At 32.1% G+C, this 25,361-nt stretch overlaps 3 protein-coding genes across 4 annotated transcripts in view; 1 reads left to right on the forward strand and 2 right to left on the reverse strand.

Annotated features, from left to right (window-relative positions):
* The window catches only part of LOC134684315 (TBC1 domain family member 9B-like), a 40,428-nt gene extending 32,604 nt beyond the window's left edge, over positions 1–7,824 (reverse strand). Inside the window, exons 1-10 of the mRNA XM_063543601.1 lie at positions 7,680–7,824; positions 6,426–6,537; positions 4,925–4,976; positions 4,107–4,184; positions 3,186–3,275; positions 2,105–2,188; positions 1,577–1,710; positions 1,208–1,273; positions 717–793; positions 185–238 (exon numbers count right to left, since the gene is read on the reverse strand). Coding sequence (XP_063399671.1) covers positions 185–238; positions 717–793; positions 1,208–1,273; positions 1,577–1,710; positions 2,105–2,188; positions 3,186–3,275; positions 4,107–4,184; positions 4,925–4,976; positions 6,426–6,537; positions 7,680–7,723 — 791 coding nt within the window. The 5' untranslated portion in view covers positions 7,724–7,824. The remainder of the gene's footprint in view (positions 1–184; positions 239–716; positions 794–1,207; positions 1,274–1,576; positions 1,711–2,104; positions 2,189–3,185; positions 3,276–4,106; positions 4,185–4,924; positions 4,977–6,425; positions 6,538–7,679) is intronic.
* An 83-nt stretch (positions 7,825–7,907) lies between these two features.
* On the forward strand, positions 7,908–15,129 carry LOC134685178 (glutaredoxin-2, mitochondrial-like). 2 transcript variants are annotated; one of them, XM_063544661.1, is made up of 3 exons: positions 7,908–8,105; positions 13,201–13,484; positions 14,523–15,127. In XM_063544661.1, exons 2-3 carry the CDS (start codon positions 13,230–13,232, stop codon positions 14,631–14,633), a joined length of 366 nt encoding a protein of 121 aa, XP_063400731.1. In that variant the 5' UTR covers positions 7,908–8,105; positions 13,201–13,229; the 3' UTR covers positions 14,634–15,127. The 2 variants fall into 2 exon arrangements, with proteins under 2 accessions (XP_063400731.1, XP_063400732.1); XM_063544662.1 differs by lacking the exon at positions 7,908–8,105 and having other exon boundaries at positions 14,523–15,129.
* Positions 15,130–20,805: 5,676 nt separating this feature from the next.
* Positions 20,806–25,361, reverse strand: part of LOC134685179 (EF-hand calcium-binding domain-containing protein 4B-like) — a 42,404-nt gene continuing 37,848 nt past the window's right edge. Inside the window, exon 22 of the mRNA XM_063544664.1 lies at positions 20,806–22,382. Coding sequence (XP_063400734.1) covers positions 22,295–22,382 — 88 coding nt within the window. The 3' untranslated portion in view covers positions 20,806–22,294. The remainder of the gene's footprint in view (positions 22,383–25,361) is intronic.

Consider the following 25,361-nt stretch of genomic DNA (forward strand, 5'->3'; position numbering starts at 1 on the left):
CAGTGTCATTGATGCATTTCCTTTTAAAACTGCTTTTCTTTAATTTGAAAATACCACTCATTTTTTCACATTTGTTTAAAGAATTGGTGCTAAGATCATTAATTGTTTCTGATATGTTGATAACCAACTTTTAAAGACGCATTTCAATGATGAAGAGCCATTATAAGATATTTGGACAACTTACTTAGTTCTATCTGCAATAGTTTTATCTTCTTCGAATCCTCCTTCAAGCATTAGTCTACAAAAAACATAAACAGAATTTCAAAATATTTGCCAATTCAGTGTTTTTATTTCTATATGTATACATGTGTAGTGTGTTTTCTGTGTAAAAGTTATGTGTCACTAAGGCTTATTTTATTTTAAGGTTTCTGTATTAATTATGATGTCAACAAAAATACTCTATCACCATTTATTTTCACATTGATGCCAATGAAAACTTTTCATTTGTTTTCCCATTCTTATTTTCCAAACTACATTTGAATATGATCTCGTTCCATGGTCAACTACTTTATATATTCTAAATTAGGAAGTAATAATCCCTCAGCATTTATTTCAACTTATTTTTTTCCCCAGTTTTTGCAAACATCTCTACTTAAGAAAAGACTAAAATAATGTATATTGTTTTGAGGAGATTATATTTGAAAACAAAAACAAAACACTTATGACCTATTTGAAATCATAAAAGATTCAAATCTTTTTTTAGACACTGTACATACTGTTTCATTGCCATGTTAGCCAGCTGTTCCATCAGTCTGAATGATTCACTGCTGTGTAATAACATGGAGAAGTAAAACTGAAATAAAACAATTCAAAACAGACTGTGTGAAACTAAATCAGGTAGTGAAAACTGCAATATAAAACTAATTACTAGAATTGATAGAAAAATTAAAATTTTAATAGGAAAATTAAAATTGGACAATTAAATTTTAAATAAAGTAATAGAGATTGAAAAGCATTTTCTCCAGCCAAACCAATAAATGTATGTATTACAAATTAATCTGAATAACATTTTAAAAAGAAATAGTAATCCAAAAAAATATATTGGTTTAAGCTAGTACTGACACTTGTGTTTGCAAATCAAAATTAAGAATCCTAGGTCTAGTATTTCTTTAATATCTTTATTTCAAAGCAAAGAATGTATACATAAATAATTTTAAATAATCTGACTTCCATATCTTAAATTGTGTGGAATTTTGTTTTCAATTACCTCCCCTTCTCTGGTTGTAACTTTGACACTATCAGGAAACAGCATATTGTTGCCAACTTCCAATTTCTGGAATAAATGTAATACAACTGTGAAATACAGAAAGAACTGTTTAAAAGCACTTATAACATTAACAATCAAAACATTCCATTCATAAACAAAACCTGTACTTTGGAGGATAGGATACGTTGAGATTTATTTACATGGGTCATGAGTCATTTATAGTTTCATGTCAATTTGATGCATGCAAAAAGTATTCTTATATAGTGTGTTGGGGGTGGGGTCTTCTACACATTAACAGATTTATACATAAATATTTGCTTTTATGTTAAAACCACTACATGAGGCTTTCAGAAAATAGTTTAAACTTACAGTTATATCAGTCCATCTAATGATAACTTTGGCTTCCCTGCCCATCAAGAAGGAGTAAAAACACAGATGATTAATACTGAGGTACATCCAGCCCTGTCTTGGTACTTTACTTTTCCAATAACTACAGGAGTAATCTGAAATCAAAATGCTGTCAATGAAATGTGAATTGTTGGTTATCAATAAAGTGTAGAAATCAAGTTGGCAAATTCATGGTAAATACACATGATACAGTTTTAATTTATTGTAGTATTATTTAAAAAATTTACCAAATACAACACACAAAGTGTTAGTAAATCTTTACAACCTTGTAATTCATAATATTCATGAATCTTTCCAAGCCTTTAGAGCTATCATATATCTAAATGTTTTTGAGTAATTCTATGTTCACTCTACTCAATGCTATATTGTCTGTATGATAACAGGTTTGAATTTGAAACATACAGTACTGTGTACATCTCTTTTGCTAAGTTTATTGTAAGTATCTTTGTGCTGCTAAGAATAAGCAGAATGAATGAACATTAATCTTACAATTAACTAGTTTTTCCTCTTTGGGCATGTTAAACAATTTCATGAACTTCTGTGTTGCTGTTTTGAACTTTACTGTTTCTTCATCTGAAATAAAACCAACACATTTTCATCATTATTTAGGGTTTTGTGTCTAATTGTATATGCAATCCTAATCAGTCAAAATGATTTTAGTGTTTCAGTTTTCATTCTTTATTTGAATGGTTCAAATATGTATGGATAGAGGGTTTTTTTATATTGGAAAAGAAAGTCCTCATTGCCGCAGAAAAATCAATATATTTTAGTGAATCATATATCTTTTTTCTGTCAATAGTCTGTACATGGGCCCTTTCTCAATTTTTACCAAGAAATTTTGTAAAACATCATAAAGAGCATATAATGTTTTACTGCAACAAAATACGCTTTGGTGTTTAAGGGGTGGGTACCAGCTGGAGGCTTAAAAGTTTCATAGATAACCTTCTGATCAACTTTTTATAATCCTCATTACAAATGAGAAATCAGATTTTGAAATAAGATTGATAATCCCAAATAATTTTTAATGTTAAACTGATTTGTGCAAATCTGTATATCAATGTAATAATTCATATTGGGATGTTCTTGCTATAGGATGACTTAATGCATGTTTAGTTTAAACATATTTATTTATAGTGGATTGGGAAACAAGTTTTGCAACTTATATTAATCCCTTTCCACTTTGCGGGTGCGAGTTCTGCCTTGTAGCGGCATTAGCCTACTCTTTTTCGAAATCTACAAGGGTGTCTTTTACGTGCAAGAGATATGGCTCTCTCTTAACACGGGTCAGCCATTTATCGTCCCCTTCTGACGGACTATCATCGTTTCCTCAAGACCATACTCGCAAATGGTGTCGAGGGAGAGCCGATAATGCATGTTTCTGAGTAGTTTTATGTTATAAACCCATAAGCTTTCTCTGACATGCCCTATGGTGTGGGACTTTCTTCATGGCTGAAGATAATACAATAAACTTGGGTTTTCTGTGTTATATTTTAAACTGGATATGATGGGATATAGTTTCATGCTCATTAACCACAAATCTTTCATTAACTATTACTATAAGTGTATGTACCTTGATCAGAAACTTTAACTTCATTAGCTCGAAGACTTTCTATTTTACATTTCACAAATTCTGTTGCATCATCTTCATTTTCAAATGCACCTGTAAAATAATTATATTAAAAAACATGAAAACAGTTAATTTTTTTAAGACCGTTTAATTTTTTGTCAATGCTTAATGAGTTTTCATTAGTTTTTATTAGCTATAAAACTCACTGTCAGTAACTGTGAGTACTCTCTGATCTATACATTTTATGTTGCAAGATGGTATAAATACCCTTCCATATCCAGTCCGTGTTGTTGGATTTTTTTCTGTTTTGTATCAATCTAATGAGTTTAAGCCCTTTTTAACTGATTTTCATAGTTTGTTCTTATTCTGTACTGTTACACTTCTGTCCCAGGTCGGGAGAAGGTTTGGTGACTACAAACTAGTTTAACCCTGCCACATTCTGTATGTATGTGCCTGTCCCAAGTCAGGAGCCAGTAACTGAGTGGTTGCTGTTCTTTTCTGTTTCTGTTTTCTGGGTTTTTTAACAATGTTTTATACATAAATCAGGCAGTTAGTTTGAATTGTTTAACATTTGTCATTTCAGGGCCTTTTATAGCTGACTGTGCAGTAAGGTTTTGATCTTTGATGAAGGTCACAAGGTGACCTTTATTTGTTTACATATAAAATGATATTTGTCTCTCCTGGAGAGTTGTCAAATTGGCAATCGAACCACATCTTCTTATTTCTACAATTAATGAAATTTTTCATCATTCTGAAACTTAACTTTTAGAGCTAAATAAGACATAGTCAAGAAAATTCAATATTGAAATAGGGATTTTGTTTCACATTTGGTTTTGATTCATCTTTTACTATTCATGTATAGTAATTAATACATAGTAGGTCTAATATGAAAGATATCTGTTTTAAACTATTTTTCTAATTTACCAAGAATTTCCATCAAATTTTGCTCTAGCCATTCCCAATCTTTCAATATATCCCTTTTGTTATTAGCAACTGCAACCGCTAAAAAATAAAAATATTCTGGTGAAAGTTTGACATAAATTGTTGACTAAAAATGAATTAAGAGCAAGCACAGAAGGGGTTGCAAAGCTATCATGAATGATTCAGCTATGACAACAACATGTGTTTTTGAAGAATAGGTAGATAAAATTGATTAAAAACCCTATAGATTTACTATTAAAAAGATAAACATTCTCATGACAGCTGCCATATTGATTGTTTTCCATTGTTATTCTGATGCGATCATATGAACTAAACATTTAGATGCTTTATTTGTTTACATTGTTGGTTAATTTTAACAGTTGATCTCAGTAGAAACATTATCTAGACAATTACTATGTTAGTTGAGAAATGCTTAGAACTACTAAGCTGACATTCAATGCATGTAATTATTTTTTCATATCAATATTTTACTACGATGAAAGTGGTGTTTTCAATATTTAATCTTATAATTTTGTTTGATATTTGCACAATGAGGGAATATTAAACCAACATGGAAACTTACCACTACACAATAAGCTATTATTTAAATCCCTCTTTAATCCTAAAAAAGCTTTATTAAATATGTTCAAACATTAAATTGGATATCATCTTGTGACACACCTGATTTATTTCTTTATTTTTTGTTTTCATTTTATCTTAGATTTTTCTGAGAAATTGTGATGAGATGGTGTTTATATGGATCAAGGGTTTATTTCTTACATTTGTTTACATTTGTTTACATTGTAAAATGCATTACTTACAGAAACTGACTTCTGATTCAGTTGTTTGGTGTAGTATTCTATATGGTGGTGTCTGAAATTTAAGTTTATTGAAGAAGTATATAATCATAGTGCTTTTACTTCTAAAATCTAAACCTTAATATCAGTCAGAGCTCAGACATAAACAAGTCGATTTTTGTTTTTGACTTAAATAAGTCGAAACATGTATTTATCTAAAAATGTAGTTTCAATTTTAGACTTATACAAGTCAGAAAATGACAGACTTGTTTAGGTCTATTTATGTTGGTGAAAAAACTTAATGTTACTTTGTGGCCAAACTACACCACCTATGACAGCAAAAACCTGTATGAGAGTTCACAAGGACTTGAGCTATCTATATTTAATTATCTAATTGAACATCCTTACTAAACACAGATGTTTTACCTCATTATGTGTGATTCCAGGTGGTTGCATTGTAAGGTTAATTAACATTATCTCCGATTTTTTAGATTCTCATTCCTATTTTTCTTTAGAAAACAAAGCATTGGCTTTCAATGTTGTCATTATTTGATTTAGATGCATGACCTCCTTATATAAGTTATAAATATGCGTGGGTCTTGAAGTTAACCAATTTTGATCACTGATCGACTTGTAGGAGTCAATATTTGCAACTTTTTGATTCTGGTCAATTATTTCTTGTTTAACAATATTGGACTTATTCAAGTCGAATTTTGTCTTACATTAAAGGGAGACAAATCCTAAAACTTACAAATGTAGACCTCTATGAGTCAAAAGCAGATTCAGACTTATTTATGTCTGAGCTCTGACTGAATATAAACTTAAATACTGTAAATTCAGAAATTATTGCAAGGTTTGACAGAGTTGTAAACGCAATAATTAAAACTCCCATTTTGTAATATTTTAACTGAATAAAGCAAAACTTTTCCCCAAATCCGTATCGTAAAAATCAAAATCGCATTTAAGTTGAAATTGACAAAATCGCAATAATTTCTGAATTTACAGTAATTACAAAATACACATATCTGTTTCAATATGAAATGTTTCTCTGTAGGTAAAGGTTACATTTTGAGACCTCATTATTGGACATCAGGTTGTAATCCATATTTCGTATACATGTATTTATAACATATACATTGCAGCTTTCTAAAAGATGAATTGTGTTACATGTAATGGAATATAAGGATTATCTTCAACATCCTAAAAATATCAAGAGTGCTTTATATACCATTATAAATTATCATGTACCAGTTTAGAAGAAGTTTACATATGCATATTGTATACATAAACAAAATTTGATAGGTTTTCTCCTGAATCTGTTTATTCATTTGGATTCAAAGGCCATATGAAAAAAATTACACACCTATATTAATTTTAATCATCAATCATGTCTATGATTTATACACTTAATTTCTAAACAGCTGTCTTCTGAGTTCAAAATTTCAATCTTAAGAGAAAATGCTGAAAAAAACAATTGAAATGAAATGTTCTCTTCAGCTATAATAGCAAAGCTTCATCATCATACCTTATTGTCTAATACAGTATCTATAGTTCCCACCAATAGTCCTGTTAACCCACCTCCTCCATATCCCTTCCTCCTCTGAAGGATAAAGAATGGATTGGCCCGCTCTGTCACCCTGGAATAACAAATAAAGACAGTTCTTCTATCATAATGTTTTATCTTTCTCTATGTCTATATCAAGCATTAACTACATTTGAACTAACTAAAGTATTACATTCACTTTAGTTGGCAAATAAATGTCTTTAATAGTTATAATATCTAAATCTAAAATAATGGTCTACTAAGAAATTATATTTTCAATAAAATAAAATTTGTAAAACACTAATAAATCAAAGTCAAACTTCTTTTAACATCTTTAATTAAAATTATTTTCTTTAGCAGTAAAAAATTAAAGAGGTCAAAGAACCAGTTTAAGCATTACCGTTTTGTTTTATAATGATGCAACCATCATGGTTATTTAAATAATTTATTGTTTATCAAAACATTGAAAGAAACCACAAGCAAAAATGAAAGGCAAAATGTTTAAATCGACGGGTCTCTGTGAAAACTGTTAAAATATAGAAAAATAAAGGTTGGCAGGTAGGTGAAACTTACATAAATGAAGAGATAAATGAAAAATGAAAAGATTGATGCCTGATTTATATAATTCCAAGGCCCTCAGTCGGCCCCAGAAGCAATAAAGCAGCGTATCTATTTTGGGTGGGCAAATATCCACTTTTTGATATGGAACAAGCTCTGACGTCCCACAGTCTCAGCTTGTCTGGCAAAACAGCCGTCGGGCGTCAGAGTAATCTTGGACTACAATAGTGCAGAAATGAATAATCTGTCCTCTTAGTTTACAAAAATGAGGGGGGATAGGAGGGGTCCTGATCCTGAAATCCGGGGCTTAAAAACACTAAATCCTGAAATTAAATAAAGTGAATCCCGGCATCCCGAAATCCCGAAAAAAAAGAATTCCCGAATCACGAAAAGGTCAATCCCGAAATCCCAAGCTTAAAAACAGCCGATCCCAGAGTCCCAATAAAGGTCCTATCCCCCCTCAAAAATAAATCACAAAAATAAAGCCTCCTGCACCCCCTCCCAATATCAACTGGTCGTCCCCTTAGTGTCCATAAAGAAGATCCAAGGATAACCTACAAAAATTCAATAAAGAGATACACATGTGTCATATCATCTTATCATATGCATGCAAGACCATGCAACCTGGAAGTGGAAAAATAAAATTTTATATTTTAGAAGTTCATGAATATTTCGTACCAAAGAGCATTTGTTAATAACACTTCGTCGGGTTTCGTCCACATGTTTGCGTGACAATGTTTCTTGTACAATATATCAATGTTATCAAATTCTTATAAAACTTTGGCACAGGAAATCAGCTGACTTCCATGTTGGTTGTTTACGTTTGCAATTTTCTTAGGGCACACCAAATTGCAGCTACTGAATGGAACAAGGCTAGTAATAAGTTTACCTGAAATTAGTGAGCAGAGTAAAAGAAAGACAACATTTTCACAAGCATAAATTAATTTTATACATTCGCTTAAACACGAGAGGTTGAATTTCTTATATATTTTTGGATTAATTAAGGTAAAAACAGTCCGGAATACTTGTCAAGTCTTGTCCGTCTTTTGAAAAAAAACTGTCCAAGTACCAGCAAAGGTCAATATAAAACAGACAAGAAGAAAGGTGAAATGTTTTGAGTTTATAGTTTAAGTGCAATATTTGTTTTAAAGAATCATAAGAAATGCACAGGAGTATCTGACACACAACTGAAAAAAGAGAGAGATACTTTAAACTAAAATATGCCTTATAGTTAAGAATTAAACCATTGTTTCTGGATCCTATTAATTATTTTACTTGTATTATTATGTAAATGCCTATGTATGTACCTGAATATAATTAATAAAATATGTTTACACTAAACCATGTAAACAGTTAAAATTTTATGAAAACCCCGCCGCATTTTTGCGCCTGTCCCAAGTCAGGAGCCTCTGGCCTTTGTTAGTCTTGTATTATTTTAATTTTAGTTTCTTGTGTACAATTTGGAAATTAGTATGGCGTTCATTATCACTGAACTAGTATATATTTGTTTAGGGGCCAGCTGAAGGACGCCTCCGGGTGCGGGAATTTCTCGCTACATTGAAGACCTGTTGGTGACCTTCTGCTGTTGTTTTTTATTTGGTTGGGTTGTTGTCTCTTTGACACATTCCCTATTTCCATTCTCAATTTTATGTTGTAGAAACTTTTTAGCTCTCCAGGCCCAAAAGGGTCCCATGTGAGCTAAGCTGGTTCTTGGTTAACTAATACACTTTGTTTGAGTTTAGCGTAATACACGCAGATTCCAGTTTACAAGTGAGCTTATGGCTAACACCTTATGCCCATCGTCACTGACCTAAACTTTTTCAAGGATCTTCTGTTCTGAAACTGGGCCAAATACCTTCAAACTTAAACTGAAGTTCCGAGGATATATAGTATATAAATTGTATCCATAAACAAACATGGCCACCATTGCTAAAAATAGAACGCAGGATCTCAAGAACTACATTTAAAGCATTTAGAATAAATCTGACATGGTTTAAAATGATCAATAGGTCAAGATCTATCAGCCATGAATTTTAAGACAAACCAAAACATCCATTGTTTGGTTGCTGCCACTTAATTGGAAATTTTATGTAAATTTTGCAGTTTTTGGTTATTAACCACTGACCTCTTCTTCTTCTTTCAATAATCAGCAACAGAAAAATACCATCATGCTGATGCTGTGTCATCAAGTGTAGGTGCTGTACAAGTTGTGATCAACAAAACCGAAAAGTAAACAAATATATACACAAGTTTAGTCAATAAATATATACAAGTTTCAGGACCTATTCATAAAACTAGCAATCCCAGTCAATTTAGATCTACAGTGAAATGCATTTTGCCATGCGCTGGACTCAAACTCACAACTTTTTTGCTTAAACACCATGCATTTTTTGAAGTATTATAAATCAAACGATCTGATTTCAAGGGAGCTTCCATTCAATTTTTATGTTTGGGGTGTTAGTAAGATTTTTTTTTAAATATGCAGGACAGGAATTTTGAGTAAAAAACAGCAGGATGAGACACTTTAATTGCCAATAAAAAAGGCAGAATGAAAATTTATGTTAAAAAATGTCAGAATAAACTTTAAAAAAAATAAGAAAGGACCAAATAGATTGAAAAATAAAAAGGCTGGACAAAATTTTCCATCCTAGCCACGCCCCAACAAAAATCAAAAGAGAGAGCTCTGCATCGAATAGAGATTGGCCTTACATGTGTATGCAAGTGTACGTAAATATCTACATTTCTAAGACTGATTGATTATGGCATGGAACATTTATCAAGGAAATACAATGAATACACTAGTTCAGGGAAAGCTTGTCCGGCGACCTAGAATTCTGAGTGGGTCAAGCGTTTAATTAAAATTCATACGAGAATATGCGAGATTTGGACGAACTGGGGGCAAAGTCATATATGGTACAAATCAATATTCGATGTTTAATAGGCGTTTATTAGGACGCCCGCCGCTTTCCCGTTTACCTGTGAAGTAGTTGAGTGTCATCTGTTTTTGTTTGTTTATGTTTAATTTGAATAAAGTAAAATAAAAATATTTTGAAAAATTTCGAGACATGGTCACGGTTTGAAAATTACTATCTGTATCTGTAGTGGTACGTATCGAATCCTGTTTAGGCTTTAATACACGGTGGAGAAGAGCGCCGTTGTTATGGGCGGTGTTCTTGTAGGGCGGTCTTAAATGCCTCTACAGAACCTGCATGCACAACTTTATCTGGTAGTTGGTTCCAGTGAATAGTTGTTTCCACAAAAAATTAATGTTTATACTGTGGTTTGTTGCTATTTGGTACTTTAAGTCCTCTGGTGTTATTGATAACTTGACGTTCGATGATATTGTCAGTTTCACAGTTTGAATAAGTTTTGGCTTTTATTGTTCGTTTCGGTCTTGCTGGTATGACAAAATTGTAGGCTGGTAGAGCCGGCACCAGACCCTCAACCACCTTGTAAATCAGGATAAGACGGAGGCTGTGTCTTCTTTCCTCTAGCGTCTCCATTTCAAGCTGGCGTCTCATATTAGTTATGGACCCTGTCTCTCGACTCCTGTAGTTTTTCTTGATGAATCGTAATTACGGGAGAAAATTGGAAAAGAAATTTGAAATTATGGCTTGCAAATAACAAAACCGAAAAAATTGATAAAGAAGGAACGAGATCCTTCAAGTCACTGGAGGCTGTTTCGAACTTTAAGGAAGTTTATGTGAAGAAATATCATTTTTGGCGAATGAGACCTGAATAATTTCCTAAAACATGCTGGCGTAATGGCATTAATTGCCAAAACAGTATATCATACAATGGTGACACTACACTATGACACAACGTTAGATATTGCTACTACCCCTGAAATATAGCGTTAAGTAAATATTTGACGGGAAATTTTTTATAGACTGCTGAAATAAATATTCAAAATTATACACGAAAATAAAGATTGGTTCCTAAATTTTCTATGGAATTAAACTCTTAGCAAAAAAGCTGCACCCCCTAATAAGATATATATACAATGTCTTTACTCTGACTGTTGCATTTTGAACAAACGAGTGAAAATTCAGCGCAATGTAGAACAAAATATTTTCGACATTCATATATCATTATTATGACCTTGAGCTGCATGGATATGCATTTAACTTGCAACTGGACGTTTAAACAAAACGGTTATTGATGACTGCGGGAATATATTTAACCTCAGACAAAACATGAAATTAACTGTTCAGGAAAAATGGAGTCCATCTAGTAGTAAAATACGGGAAAATAAAAATAAATGTTTGTAAAATTTTGCCCTTGATACTGTATTTTGGACATAAAGAATTAAGCTTCTATCCCAATTTCCCGGAATTCCATCATGTTTGACAACGATTTTGATGTAAAACAAAACTTTAACCACAGACTGAACTTAATGGTGAAGTAGTCGGCGGAATCTAAGATCGCTAAGTATCGCTTTCGCGAATCTTGTCAAAAAGAAGCTTGTATGTCAAAAGATCCAAATAGGCAGTTATTTCACTCATAAATCTTAAAGACCTCCATGTTTTCTACAAGACGACAATAATTGATTTTTTTTGTCTATGGGGGGAGGGTGTGTGTCTTTTTTCTAAAGTAATTGTAACAGAACAATTTTTTCTCACATTTAGTATCATTTTTCTACATATTAACATGAATTTTCTGACACAAAAATAAAATAACAGAACTGTTCATTAAAAGTATGTAATCAAATGCCAAACTATATATATGTGTGAACATTTACTTTCTGAACTTGAGAAACAACAAAAAAATATAAATTATCTTTTATTCTGTTTAAGATCTTATTAAATATGTTTGAAATTAATTAGACATTCACAATCTGTATACAATATTATATGTGCTTTACCATATGTCAAAATAAAATGCTGAACGACCCAGACCCCCTCCGTTAAAAAATTGTCAATATTTGATGCATTTTGGAATTAAGCACAATAAACTTTATGTAAATTCAATACACGCATGCAAGCAGGGCTTTATGTATTTTGAACATATATTTTAATGGTACCTAATTGTCAGAACATAATTATGATTATTAAGGGTATAGTAATAGACCACTTTCGAGTTCATCCGTCACCGGAAAAAACTCGTCAATTATACGCGCCTTTATCACCGTCATCTGTGCGTTAAGGGGCGTCGTCACTTCCTTACAATGTTGAGCGAGTGGTTGGAAAATTATAATTCTATATTGTATGAATTATTCGGCAAATTGAATTCTGAAAATAGACAATCAACACTGCTGTCATCAGGGAATTGTCAGTAAGTACCTACAGAGCAACCATTATTTCTAGTTCATCCTGCACAAAAACGATCACTTAGACGCTTGATGAACGTAAATAGTGCAGGGATACAGGCGAGCCCCTCTATCTGGTAAATGACGTCATAAAGGCGTGCATAATTGACAAGTTTTTGCCGGTGACGGATGAACTCGAAAGTGGTCTATTGTATCATGGGCTAACTGTCGCCTGGTGAGATTAATAGTTTAAGGTAAATCTTTATGATACCATATGCCCTAGGTCATTGTAGGTGTTGATTGACTTTAAGCTTTCAGCTTAAGAAAAAGGTGACAAACTTTATATATAAACTAGTATTTGGTTTTGAAATATACTATGCAATTATTGAAATCAGAGACATATATGTCTCTGTTTAAATGCAGCTTGGAAAATTAGATCACATATATTGTCATAATATTATTGCATACTCTGTAACTTCTGTTCTCTGCTGTCTTATGTTTGTCATATATTATATATTTTCGTTTCCCATAGCATACATGTATATGCTTCTTGAAATAAAGTATTCATTAATCTGACTACAGTAATAACAATGCCGATCTGAGATAATGCCCCCAGTTCGTCAAATCTCGTATCTAATTAGTCGATAACGCAAAATCCCGATCAATCTTGCACATGCGCATTGTTTCCCTGAACTAGTGTATTAAAATATGAAGTTTTATCAGTTTTGTAGCATTTGATTAACAATTCAACTTGCAAACAGTTCCAGAATTTCCATATTTTTTTTAAAAAACTGAAACAGGTCTAAAAACAGACGTATTGATATTGATATGTATAGGGTCAATACTTTCTGACACAGCTCAAGATTTTACTATTTATTGTTGGGAAAACAGGTTCATTGAAGCTCATATTGTATTCGAAAAGTTTACCATTTTGTTGTATTTCATTTTCAGTTTGATTTATGGTACTGCTGTAAGACAAGATGGGATCACAGCAGTCATCATCACCGTCCCAAAACAAACCACCAACATTTGATACAGAGGAGCATAAGTTTATCTTTGACAATGTACATAATAATTGTGTAACAGTGTTCTCAAAGACATCTTGTATACACTGTACAAATACTAAGAAACTGTTTAATGAGATAGGTGTTCCTTTTAAAGCTATAGAAATCAATAAGATAGAATCTGGTCACAAAGTTCAAAAGGTTCTAGCTGACATCACAAAACAAAATACAGTAAGTATAACTTCAATAGTACACATCAACAATTGAAAAAATAAATGAAAGTTTAACTCAACTTGTACAAAACACTAGTTTTAAAACAGCAAGAACAACATAGCTGTTAAAATTAGTAAATTTCAATTAAGTAGCTTTATCGCTATTTTGTGCATTTTTCCTTTGATCTTTTTTTGTGATAGTTTTTCATATCAGTTACTCGCTTGTGATGGAAAATTATTGTTCGAAACTAAGGAGGCATGTGGCGTTGCTAATGAAATTGACATGAATTGGAAATGAAATTGATATCTTCGTTATAAGTTAAATAGCGATAAACAGATTATCAACATTGGTCATATCAACTAGATTGCCTTTCTCACTTTCATCGTACCGGCTCAAGCGAGAAAATCAATCGGGTTGAGATGATCAATGATAATCTATAAATATATTACAAAAGCAGTATAATTTACCTATAAGTTGAATGTGACATACATCGTGCCAGGATGTGATTTTTTTTTCAGTTTTATTTTTTACTTTTATATGCCATAGAGTTCGTTTCAAGATATTTTCTAATGTACATATAATCAATATATACTCTGATAAGAAGACTTTCTAAAATCAATATCCTCTTGTGATAATTTACTCTGTGTATTTTATTAATCTTTTTTTCATTTAGGTTAATTTGTGTAAGTAGTCCTCTTAATAGTCCTCTTAATATTTAAGATACTGTATTGGTATTTCCTAATTCAAAGCTATTGATAAAAGATCAAAACAGCTGAAAGATACAAAAGAGAAAATCAAAATATGGCCTTCAACAATGAGCAAAGCCCATACCACATAGTCAGCTATAAAAGGCCCTGATAAGACAATGTAAAACAATTCAAACGAGAAAACTATCGGCCTTTTTTATGTAAAAAAATGAACGAAAAACAAATATGTAGCACATAAACAAATGACAACCACTGAATTACATGCTATACATATCCTGCTACACTTCTAGCACCTGTTGTGTTGCACATTGCAAATACAAATTCTGATAAAGCTTCCTATGTATTACAGGTACCAAGAGTTTTTGTGAATGGAGAATGTATTGGTGGAGCGTCAGATACTAGAGCATTGCACCAAGCAGGACAACTTCTTAGGATGATACAGAAATGTAAAATCAAATGATAAACACTGCTGATACAAACATTGATTTTAATGTATTCAAGATTTCTGTGATAATTTTGTTATTTATCAATTAATCAATGTCATGAATTGTTACACAATCTGATTCAAAAAGTTCTAGACATTAATTTTACAGGTACTTGTCTCAGAAAAAACATATTAAGGTATAAAGGAAATTTATTTTCCGAGACAAGTGCCTGTGAGTAATTTACATGTGATGATGTTATCGCAAAATCTTACTACAATAAAAGTGTTTAAACCTTGCTGGCTCAAACTTTTTAGCAAACAAGAAATCAAATTTATCTCTATGTGAAAAAGTTAAATGATATGAAACAAAGTACAGTTAAAATTCAGAATTAATGATCTGTTTGTATGCTTTATATTTGGTGCTGTGTATTGATGATACCATAACATCCTGTATATTGATATTACTGTTAAATCTCATTACTAATGTTTACCAATGTGTTCCTGTATCATTCATGTACATTATCAGTTAATAATTAAATATTTTATGGTATTAATAATGTGTTTGTAATTGTCTTGATTGCATTGGACTGACAACTGTTTGTCACATGCTACATATCTTGTATGCAGGACTGAGGTATCTTATGTTACCAAGTTGCTGTCCATCCTATATAGATATATATAAGAAGATGTCAAAGTACGGTCTTCTACATGTAGCCTTGGATCACACCAAACAGCAAGCTATAAAAGGCTACTGCTTGATAAAAAGATGCAGTTTTTTTATCATGTGATTAGTTCTCACTATTATGAGTAATAGGATAACTATATTTGGTATATTGGTTCCTTGCAACAGTTACATGTCTGTCAGACAGGTTTCAGCTGACGTTAAAGTCAATTCATGGATCAGTGGTAAAGGTTTAAGTTACAAAATCAGGTCTGTTCCTCAGATACTATAAGCAGTAGGTCAACTATATATGGTGTATAAAATAATTGCAAAGGGTACATGTCAGTCTGGCAGACTCTGACCTTGACTTCATTTTCATGGTTCATTTGTTAATGTTAAGTTTTTGTGTTTCAGTCTGTTTTTCAAGTACTGTAAGCAACACTGGATCCATTTATTTTCATGGGTACCAATTTTCATGGGTTAGGGAAAACTTGCATCTTCGTGGATATTTAATTTCGTGGTTTTGATGAAGTCTACATACAAGATTATACAAGCCTATAGAAAATTTGTCATTCATTGGAACATTTAATTTCATGGTTCCTCTGTAACCAAAAAATCCACGAAAATTGGTATCCAACGAAAATTTAAGAATCCACTGTAGATCAATTATATTTGGTGTTTGGAGTGATTGTACGGTTTGCATGTCTGTCTAGTCGATATCATCAGACCTTGACCTCATTTTCATATTGCATGACTGTTATAAAAGGAGTAGGTCTGGTAAGGGTGATTTCGGCCTCAATTTTCAAGTTCATCTAACGAGAGATTTTAGACACTTTTTAAACACTTAAGTGTCTATTTCAATTGATTCAATTAGTTTATGTGAAAGATTTTAACTGATTAAGTCATTATAAACACTCCGATTCAAGCTTAAATATGTAAAAACTATCAAATATGCAAAAAATTGTCACTTTTCAGATGGTTTTTGTCCATCCTCAACCTTCATATATATTATGTATTATCATCAAATACAACTTACATCTCAATGTTATGAATGAACAGGAATGCAGCCACTTTCATTTAAGATTGAAAGCATCTAAAATTTAACTAAAATGCTAAAATTGTGAAGATTTCAGTAATTTAGCATGACTTAGACGCATGATTTTTAGCTCACCTGGCCTAAAAGGCCATGTGAGCTTTTCTTATCACTTGGCATCCGTCGTCGTCGTCGTCGTCTGTCGTCGTTAACAATTTTTCAAACATTTTCTCCTCTGAAACTACTGAATGGATTTGAATGAAACTTAACATGATTGTTCCTTAGAGTATCCTGCACAAAGTGTGCGCTTCGATTTTTGATCCGTCAAAAAACATGGCCGCCGTTACTTAAAATAGAACATAGGGGTCAAATGCAGTTTTTGGCTTATATCTCAAAAACGAAAGCATTTAGAGCAAATATGAAATGGGGTAAAAATGTTCATTAGGTCAATATCTATCAGCCCTGAAATTTTCATATGAATCAAACAAACCATTGTTGGGTTGTTGCCACTTAATTGGTAATTTTAAGGAAATTTTGCAGTTTTTGGTCATTATCTTGAATATTATTATAGATAAAGATAAACTGTAAACAGCAAAAATGATTAGCAAAGTAAGATCTACAAATAAGTTAATATTACCAAAATTGTCAATTGACCCCTTAAGGGGTTATTGTCCTTTAATGGCAATTTTTCACAATTTGTTCATCATATTTGCTAACTTTAAAAAATCTTCTCCTCTGAAACTACTGAATGGATTTGGATGAAACTTAGCATGATTGTTCCTTAGATTATCCTGCACAAAGTGTGTGCTTAGATTTTTGATCTGTAAAAATACATGGCCGCCGTTACTTAAAATAGAACATAGGGGTCAAATGCAGTTTTTGGCTTATATCTCAAAAACGAAAGCATTTAGAGCAAATCTGACATGGGGTAAAAATGTTCATTAGGTGAAGATGTATCAGCCCTGAAATTTTCAGATAAATCAAACAAACCATTGGGTTGCTGCCACTTAACTGGTAATTTTAAGGAAATTTTGCAGTTTTTGGTCATTATCTTGAATTTTATTATAGATAAAGATAAACTGTAAACAGCAAAAATGATCAGCAAAGTAAGATCTACAAATTAGTCAATTTGACCAAAATTGTCAATTGACCTCTTAAGGAGTTATTGCCCTTTAAAGACTTTTTCACAATTTGTTCATCATGTTGACTTACTTTAAAAAATCTTCTCCTTTGAAACTGCTGTATCAATTTCAGCCAAACTTAGGCTAAATGAGTTTCAGAGTATCTAGTATAAATTTTATATTTCATTTCCTTGTATGTCAAGAAACATAGCTCCTATGGCTAAAATAGAACATAGGAGAAAATGATTTTTTTTTGGCTTTTGAAGAGAATAGGACGATTTAAAGAACATTTCAATAAATTGAAAAGCCAAAATAATCATTGATGAGAGATTAAACCCAAAAAATTCAGGTGAGCGATTCAGGCTCTTGAGAGCCTCTTGTTTTATTAGTTGTTAGTGGCTTTGAACTAGCTGTCAGATAACTGCGAGTACTCTCAGATCTGTTCATTGTCTTTTTGTGTCGGGATGTATAAGTACCAGGCCACGTCCACTTGTATTTTTTGTCCATCTGATGAGTTAAGCCTTTTTCAACTGATTTTTATTGTTCGTTCTTATGTTATGTATTTTATTTCGTTTGAAATGGGGGTTTTCCCGTTTGCTATTTGTAGTTATTATTTATAGATGGGAACTAGTATAACTAGGTCGGATACTGGTTTTGTAACAGTATGTACTATTTATAAGTTTGATGTTAGGTGCAGGAGGCACGAGTCAAGTTTTGGCGGTTTTTATGGGCCAGGGCTTTAAAGGTACTATATATAGTTTGGGATTTAAATGCATTAGTATCGAAGGTGCTTGCAGTTACGTCGGATTGAAGTTGGTTACATAGGTATATGTGCAGTTGCTGCTATGTTTATAGTACGTACAGGCGTTGGAGGCATTAGCCGGGGGAAAAGAAACGATGCGAAAAAGGAACAATGTTATGTCGTGTGTTTATATATTGTTTCGATTGTAGAAATATGTACAATATAGTAAAATAAAATTTTGTATCGCAAGAGAAAATAAGATGTTACTGCGAGCAACTAATCCTATATCTGTGTTTGTCTTGTTTATAGCCTATTGAATTTAGAGATTAAATGCAGGCGCGTAGCTCCCTATACACCAACACGCAGTTGCGTGCACATCGGTTCGGCATGCAAAAAAAAATATTGCAAAATTAAAAAATTACAAATCAAATTTTAAAGGAAACACACATGTTGTCACTTTTTTAATTTATGAAATGTCATTAAATAACGGCATTTGGTTTCAGAATAGAAGTTTTATTGAAGATCATGCATGACGAAATCGGACAGTGTAACTTGTATCTTTTACAAGATTTGAATTTGTTATACGCAGTCTAACACATGTAGTTTCGGAGCACATTTTACAGAGTACGGTTTATCTGTTTGGAATGAGATGTATCAATCGGCCTGAGATTTATCAGAACCCTTCGATATCGTTGAAATTATGCCATGGCGATGTGTTCGTCGGACTAACAGAGCAACTCATCCTGCAAACCACCAAAACAGTATTGGAAAGTCTCATTATATTTTGCGTTTATAGACCATATGAAAATCGAATGCCTATGATAATGGAACTGGCGAGTGGAGTCGCGTCTGGTATTATCAGAAAATCGCTTCTTTGTGTCGTATCTTCTTCCTCCTGTTGTAGGAAATATAACAAACGAACAAATCTCAACATTGTCAGAGACATACGAAACTGACCTGGTATGTAATTTTGACGAATTCAATTGGGAGGTCGCTCGATGGCGAACACATACACTGGTTTATAACATCTCGCGAGTGCTACCGTGGAGATCTTTCAATGTACTACGTCTGTTTAAATCAAATGTACGATCACCAATGAACAATGGCAGGTTATCATCGCTAGCATTACTGCATATGCATCGGGATAGTGTGAATATTACCGACAAATAAATAGAGAAGTTTGTTTCATCCTAGACCCGAAGAGCAGATTTTTGACAATTTCGAGTAAATTCTGTATTAGAAAAATGTGTAGTTTATGTTTTCAATTAACCATGATTTACTCTATTCAGCAGCTTTATAAATAGTTTACATTCATAAATTGTTTATAAGTTCTATCTACATGAAGCTCCTCTATCAACTGTCCTATGACCGAAAACCTAAAAAAAAATAATTTTGCATATTAGGGTCCCAAAATTTTTTCGCCTCGATCCGCTCGGCAGTAGTTGCTTGCACATCGTTTCTTTCTAGCTACGCCCCTGAAATGCTTTAAATTCGGACAAGCAGGGCATGGGAGAATTTAAGTACTGTTATACCACTGTCCCAGGTTAGGGGAAGGTTGGGATCCCCCTAACATGTTTAACCACGCCACATTATTTATGTATGTGCCTGTCCCAAGTCAGGAGCCTGTAATTCAGTGGTTGTCGTTTGTTTATGTGCTACATATTTGTTTTTCGTTCATTTTTTACATAAATAAGGCCGTTAGTTTTCTCGTTTGAATTGTTTTACATTGTCTTATCGGGGCCTTATAGCCAACTATGCGGTATGGGCTTTGCTCATTGTTGATGGCCGTTCAGTGACCTATAGTTGTTAATGTTTGAGTCATTTTGGTCTTTTGTGGATAGTTGTCTCATAGGCAATCATACCACATCTTCTTTTTTATATTGTATTGTCAAAAACAGCCCAAATTTATGTAGCAGAAGCATTCTACTTTTCAATAAACATCTTAACGATTACATTTTCACAATTTTCTAAAACTGCTATATTTGGGGCCAAAAAGGGGTCTTACTGAACCTACTCCTTTTATGTATAAAGGGTAGAATTTTAAAGTTACACAGGACTCTCAGCTTAATTAGGAAAATTGAAACTACTACAATGTAGTACATTTATAAAATTTATGAAACTTGAAGGTCAATGTGATGGAATCTTAACATCCAGCAGCAAATTAATATTCATATTCAGGACAAGAAAATGTTATTGTGATATGAATATTATCTTTTTTGTACTTGACCGAAATGCTGAATAATAACATACTTGTTAACAAGGTTACAGTGTGCAGGAAGACCTTGCGCAGACACATTATTGTACATCCAAACCAACCAGTCTAAGCTCTCCTTAATGGGATATGCTTAGCAGAGAACTGTGAATCTTTGGTTGACCCAGCCTGTGTTTAAACACAACAGCCAACACTCAAGGATAACACACCACAAGACCACTTAGTATGGTGGTTATTAATGTCAATTAGTTAAAAACATATGGCCAGCACATAGAAAGACAAAACCTGCATTCTTCCATGGAAAGGAATCTGTGATTATAGTTCAAATGAACAACATTAACACATTTCTAGAGACGGGTGTAGGTGAACATGCCTTGGTCTGTATTTCAATTTTGAATAGTTTATTTATTCAGCAGCAAACAAAAAAATAAACAAAAGATAATCTTGAAAATTTATTTCCAACCTCATATATAATATGATATTACAAATAAGAAGAAAAAGTGAGTAAAAAATATATTGCACATGCAGTCTAACAACTACCTGGATTTCTATCAGCCTTTTCAAAAACTATGTAATATTTCTCAAGAATTCATTGTCTACATAAATATCCTTGGAGAACCCACAATTCAGTATAATATATAAGGAAGCTTTGACTTTTCCTATACTGAAAAATTCTTTAAAAAATAATAACTTAAATTCAAAATATAAAACAATTTACTTTTCATAACTGTGAATCTTTAGTAAATGTGCTATCTGTTGCATATAAAGCAAGGGTGAATCCAGTCATTTTTAACGGGAAGGGGGTCCAAACTTAGGATAAAGGTTGGTTCCAACCATTCAAATGCTTTGATCATCAATTAAGGGCCTCAGAACCCTGCCCCTGGATCTGCCACTGTAAAGTGAGCAAAAGTAAGTAAGTCCTTTACAAAGTAATAATAGTTTCTTCTAAAATTGATAAAATTAAATGAGATCAATCATATATTATACATTTTTTATTCTATAATTCCATTTTTTTGGCTAAAGTTTAAAAAGGCTATCCCTCTCATTTATGTAGTGGAAACTACATTCTAAAATGTCCTGTGTATTGATAAATACGCAACTAATGAAATATAAAATGTATAATTTGTACAAGTGACTTAAAATCATGTGTGTCTGTAGATATATCTGGGTTGAAATTACATCTTTATCATGAGGATATTGATTAGATAAAACTTTTCCATGTCATCACAAAAGGTGATGTATGAAAATTCATTCTTCCCAAGGATTTTAAAACTTAACTTTTCTCAAATATATATAATAATTCTTATTTTTTACATCTTTTTTCCCTCCATAAAACTAAACAGAAATAAATATGCAAGTAAAAGTGTCAATAAAATAAAAAACAATAAATAAAAAGCAACTCAAAAATTTATATATATTTTAAGGCCAAATAAATAAAATATTGAATAAATATTCATGTTATCAACAACTATAATTATATATAATGTATGCATGCGTTATGAAATTCAAGAAACAAATCTTTATTCATTTGGCCTTCAATAATTTTAGTACATAAATGATATGGGGACTCTGATAAATACAAAATCGTTCTAATCAAAAAATAAAATGTACAAAGATAGAATTATATTTACAATTTAACAACCATTAAACTCATTAAAATCAACAAATCACATATGTCTCTAAGAGATCGTAACAAACTGGAATGCTTTAAATGTATAACTGGGATACAAAATCACTTCTCTGTTCATTTCTCAATAAAATATCAGAATTGGTTCTTTATGTCTTTGAGTCTATTCTCATTAATTCTGTAAAAACTTGATCCATCCATAACTTGCTAGAAAGCATGATTTACAGCGGTGCAAGCGAACCCTGATAAGTGGAATTATTTAGATCTATCTTCAGTACCATGTACAGGTAAGATGAGAGTGCTATCCACAACAAAATTTCTTTTTTGTAGCGGTATCATCCAGATGTAATGCCTTTTCAATATCTTTATCCTCCTTCTCTTTTAGAATGCTGAAATTTCATACAAAAATATATATTATATAACAACAACATTGGTATAAATTTGATCATAACTTCATAGTTTTTGGTTGTTTTCTTTCCACTTTTTTGTTGTTTTTGGTTGTTTTCTTTCCACTTTTTTGTTATTTGGTTGTTTTGTTTCCACTTTTTTGTACTTTTTTGTTGTTTTCTTTCCACTTTTTTGTTGTTTTATGTTGTTTTCTTTCCACTTTTTTGTTTTATTATTTTTGGTTGTTTTCTTTCCACTTTTTTGTTGTTTTCTTTCCACTTATTTTGTTATTTTTGTTTTATTTCTTTGACAGAGGTATTTTTTGATAGAATAGCTTCTATTCATAGCATCAAAATATGTATTTACTGGTTTGAAACAGTACTTATTTTGATCCTTAGGCAAAAGGAGTAGGTCCAGAAAGACCCCTTTTTGGCCCCAAAATATAGCAGTTTTACAAAATTATTAAAATGTAAACTTTTAGTTATTAATTGGACAGAAGAATGCTTCTGCTATATAAATAAGGGCTGTTTTTTACAATAGAATACACATATATCGGGTAGTAGCACCATTAAGTCATGCTAAATTACTGAAATCTTCACAATTCTAGCATTTTAGTTAAATTTTAGACGATTTCCGTGTAAAACAAAAGTGGTTCATCCTTAATAATGAAATTTAAGTTGTATTTGATGATAATAAATAACGTATCTAAAGGTTGAGGATGAACAAGGATGTGGCCACTTTCATTTTTGACAAAAACCATTTGAAAAGTGACATTTTTCCGCATATTTGGTAGATTTTTCATATTTGAGCTTGTATCGGATAGTTTTTAATGACTAAATCAGTTAAAATCTTTCACATAAACTAATTGAATCAAATGAAATAGACACTTTCAAAAGTGTTTAAAAAGTGGTCAAAATCGTCTGTCAGATGAACCTGAAATTTGAGGCCAAATTCGGGCCTTACCAGACCTACTCCTTTGATTGATGTTGTAGGCATATGGGGAGAAGGATTACTTAATATACGTTTGGATTCTTACTAACATTAGAAATTATGAATATTCATGTGAGTAGCGAGTTAGTTTTCATTATCATACGAGGGTTGTCCGTAAAGTTCGTGGACAAGCTGAAGTCTGCGTAAAAATAGCATTTTAGGAATACTTTTTTTGCATATTTGTAATCCTGAACTATATCCTAGTTCGGTTATGTCAATATTTGTCCAATTCTAAATGTGAAACAATAACACTTACTTCATATAAATATATGCAATAGGAACCTGGACCATGGCGAAAATATCACATAAAATGCAGTCTGGTGTTTTCATATTTTTGTTATTTTAAGTTTCAAAATCAGCCAAAAAATACATGAAACTAACATTGTGACTTTGACAATAGTCTTGACATTAAACCTGCTAAGTTTGAATGGTCAAATTTTCGAAATGGCGAAGAAATCTCAATTTGAAGTATTAAATCCAGAATCGGCATCACTGGAAAAAAGGAAATTTACGGAAAAAGTAGAGCAGCGGGCAGTTATAAAGTTTGTGTAGACATAGGAAAAAAGCCAACAGAAACATACAAATTCTAAAAAACAGTCTGAGAACCATAGTATTGTTAGTCGTTCATTGGTACTCAACTGTCACAAAAGGTTTGGGGACGGAAGAAACAATTTGGAAGACGATGAGCGGGTAGGTAAGCCATCTTTTATTGGAATCAGATGCGAGTAAAGATGACATTCTAAACGTTATCAACAGTGACCAGCAACTAACAATTCGAGAAGTTTCAGACAATTGTGACCTTTCTAAGACTTCAGCGCACCACATTTTAGCAAATGACTATATGAATCAAGTATATGCTAGATGGGTACTGCGACTTTGTACAGCAGAACATTTAACGAAAAGAATGGAACTGTCAAATCAATTATTAAAAAAGTTTCTTGTGGTGGCATTCGATTTCTAGACACAATAAATGCAACCGACGAAAGCTGGTTTCCTTACTATGATCCGGAAACTAAACAACAGTCACTTAGACAATGCACTGGCCCACACTTCTCTAATAACTCATCTAGAAATTGATTTACTTGGACTTGAATGCCTGAAACATCCTCCGTATAGCCCTGACTAAGAGCCAATGGATTTTGCAGTATTCCCGCATATCAAATATTTTCTCCTTGGACAAAGGTTCGACGATTTACCGGAACTGAGCTGAGACAGGAAGTAATGAACATAATCTTTAAAATGATAAAAGAACAGTTTGAGAAAAATATTTGATGACTGGTTAAAAAGATGTAAAAAATTCTTAAGGGTTCCGCGGAACCCAGTGTCTCGCCTACTTATGCTGTTAATTGCAGGCTCAACAAAAGTGGAATAAAATCAATAAAAATATTCCTCTTGATACTGTCTTGTGATTCTAAGAAGCTTCTGTCCAAGTTTGGTAAAAATACAGTATGTTTTTAAAACTTTTTTAAAAGGCCATTTATAAGTAAAATACAGATACTAGCTTTTGATCATAAACAAGCTTCTGTCCAAGTTTGGAACAGGTCCAAAATAGTATAAGAAAGTTATTAAAATTTTAAAAACTTTAACCACAGAGTGAATGTGTTGTTTCCTGGCAGAAAATCTAAGTCCATTTAAAAGTAAAATGCACAAAAAATGGATTTATTTGTTAACAAAATTTACTTCTGAATACTATGTTATGATCATAAACAAGCTTCTGTCCAAGTTTGGTACAAACCCAGGATAGTTTAAGAAAGTTATTAAAATTTCAAAAACTTTAACCACAGAGTGAATGTAATGTTTCCTGGCAGAAAAACTAAGTCCATTTTTAAGTAAAATATGGAAAAAATGGAATTTTATTTTTCCAAAATTTCCTTCTGGATACTATCTTATGATCATAAACAAGCTTCTGTATAAGTTTGGTACAAATACAGTATAGTTTAAGAAAGTTATTAAAATTTCAAAAACTTTAACCACAGAGTGAATGTAATGTT

This window comes from Mytilus trossulus, chromosome 9 (assembly GCF_036588685.1).
Source record: "Mytilus trossulus isolate FHL-02 chromosome 9, PNRI_Mtr1.1.1.hap1, whole genome shotgun sequence".
Taxonomy (NCBI): Eukaryota; Metazoa; Mollusca; class Bivalvia; order Mytilida; family Mytilidae; genus Mytilus; species Mytilus trossulus.

Excerpts from the sequence above, each read along its gene's own strand:
- LOC134685178 (XM_063544661.1), top strand. The coding sequence starts at position 13,230 with ATGGGATCACAGCAGTCATCATCACCGTCCCAAAACAAACCACCAACA. Across the intron at positions 13,485-14,522 it reads ACATCACAAAACAAAATACA|GTACCAAGAGTTTTTGTGAA; the intron begins GTAAGTATAACT and ends TATGTATTACAG.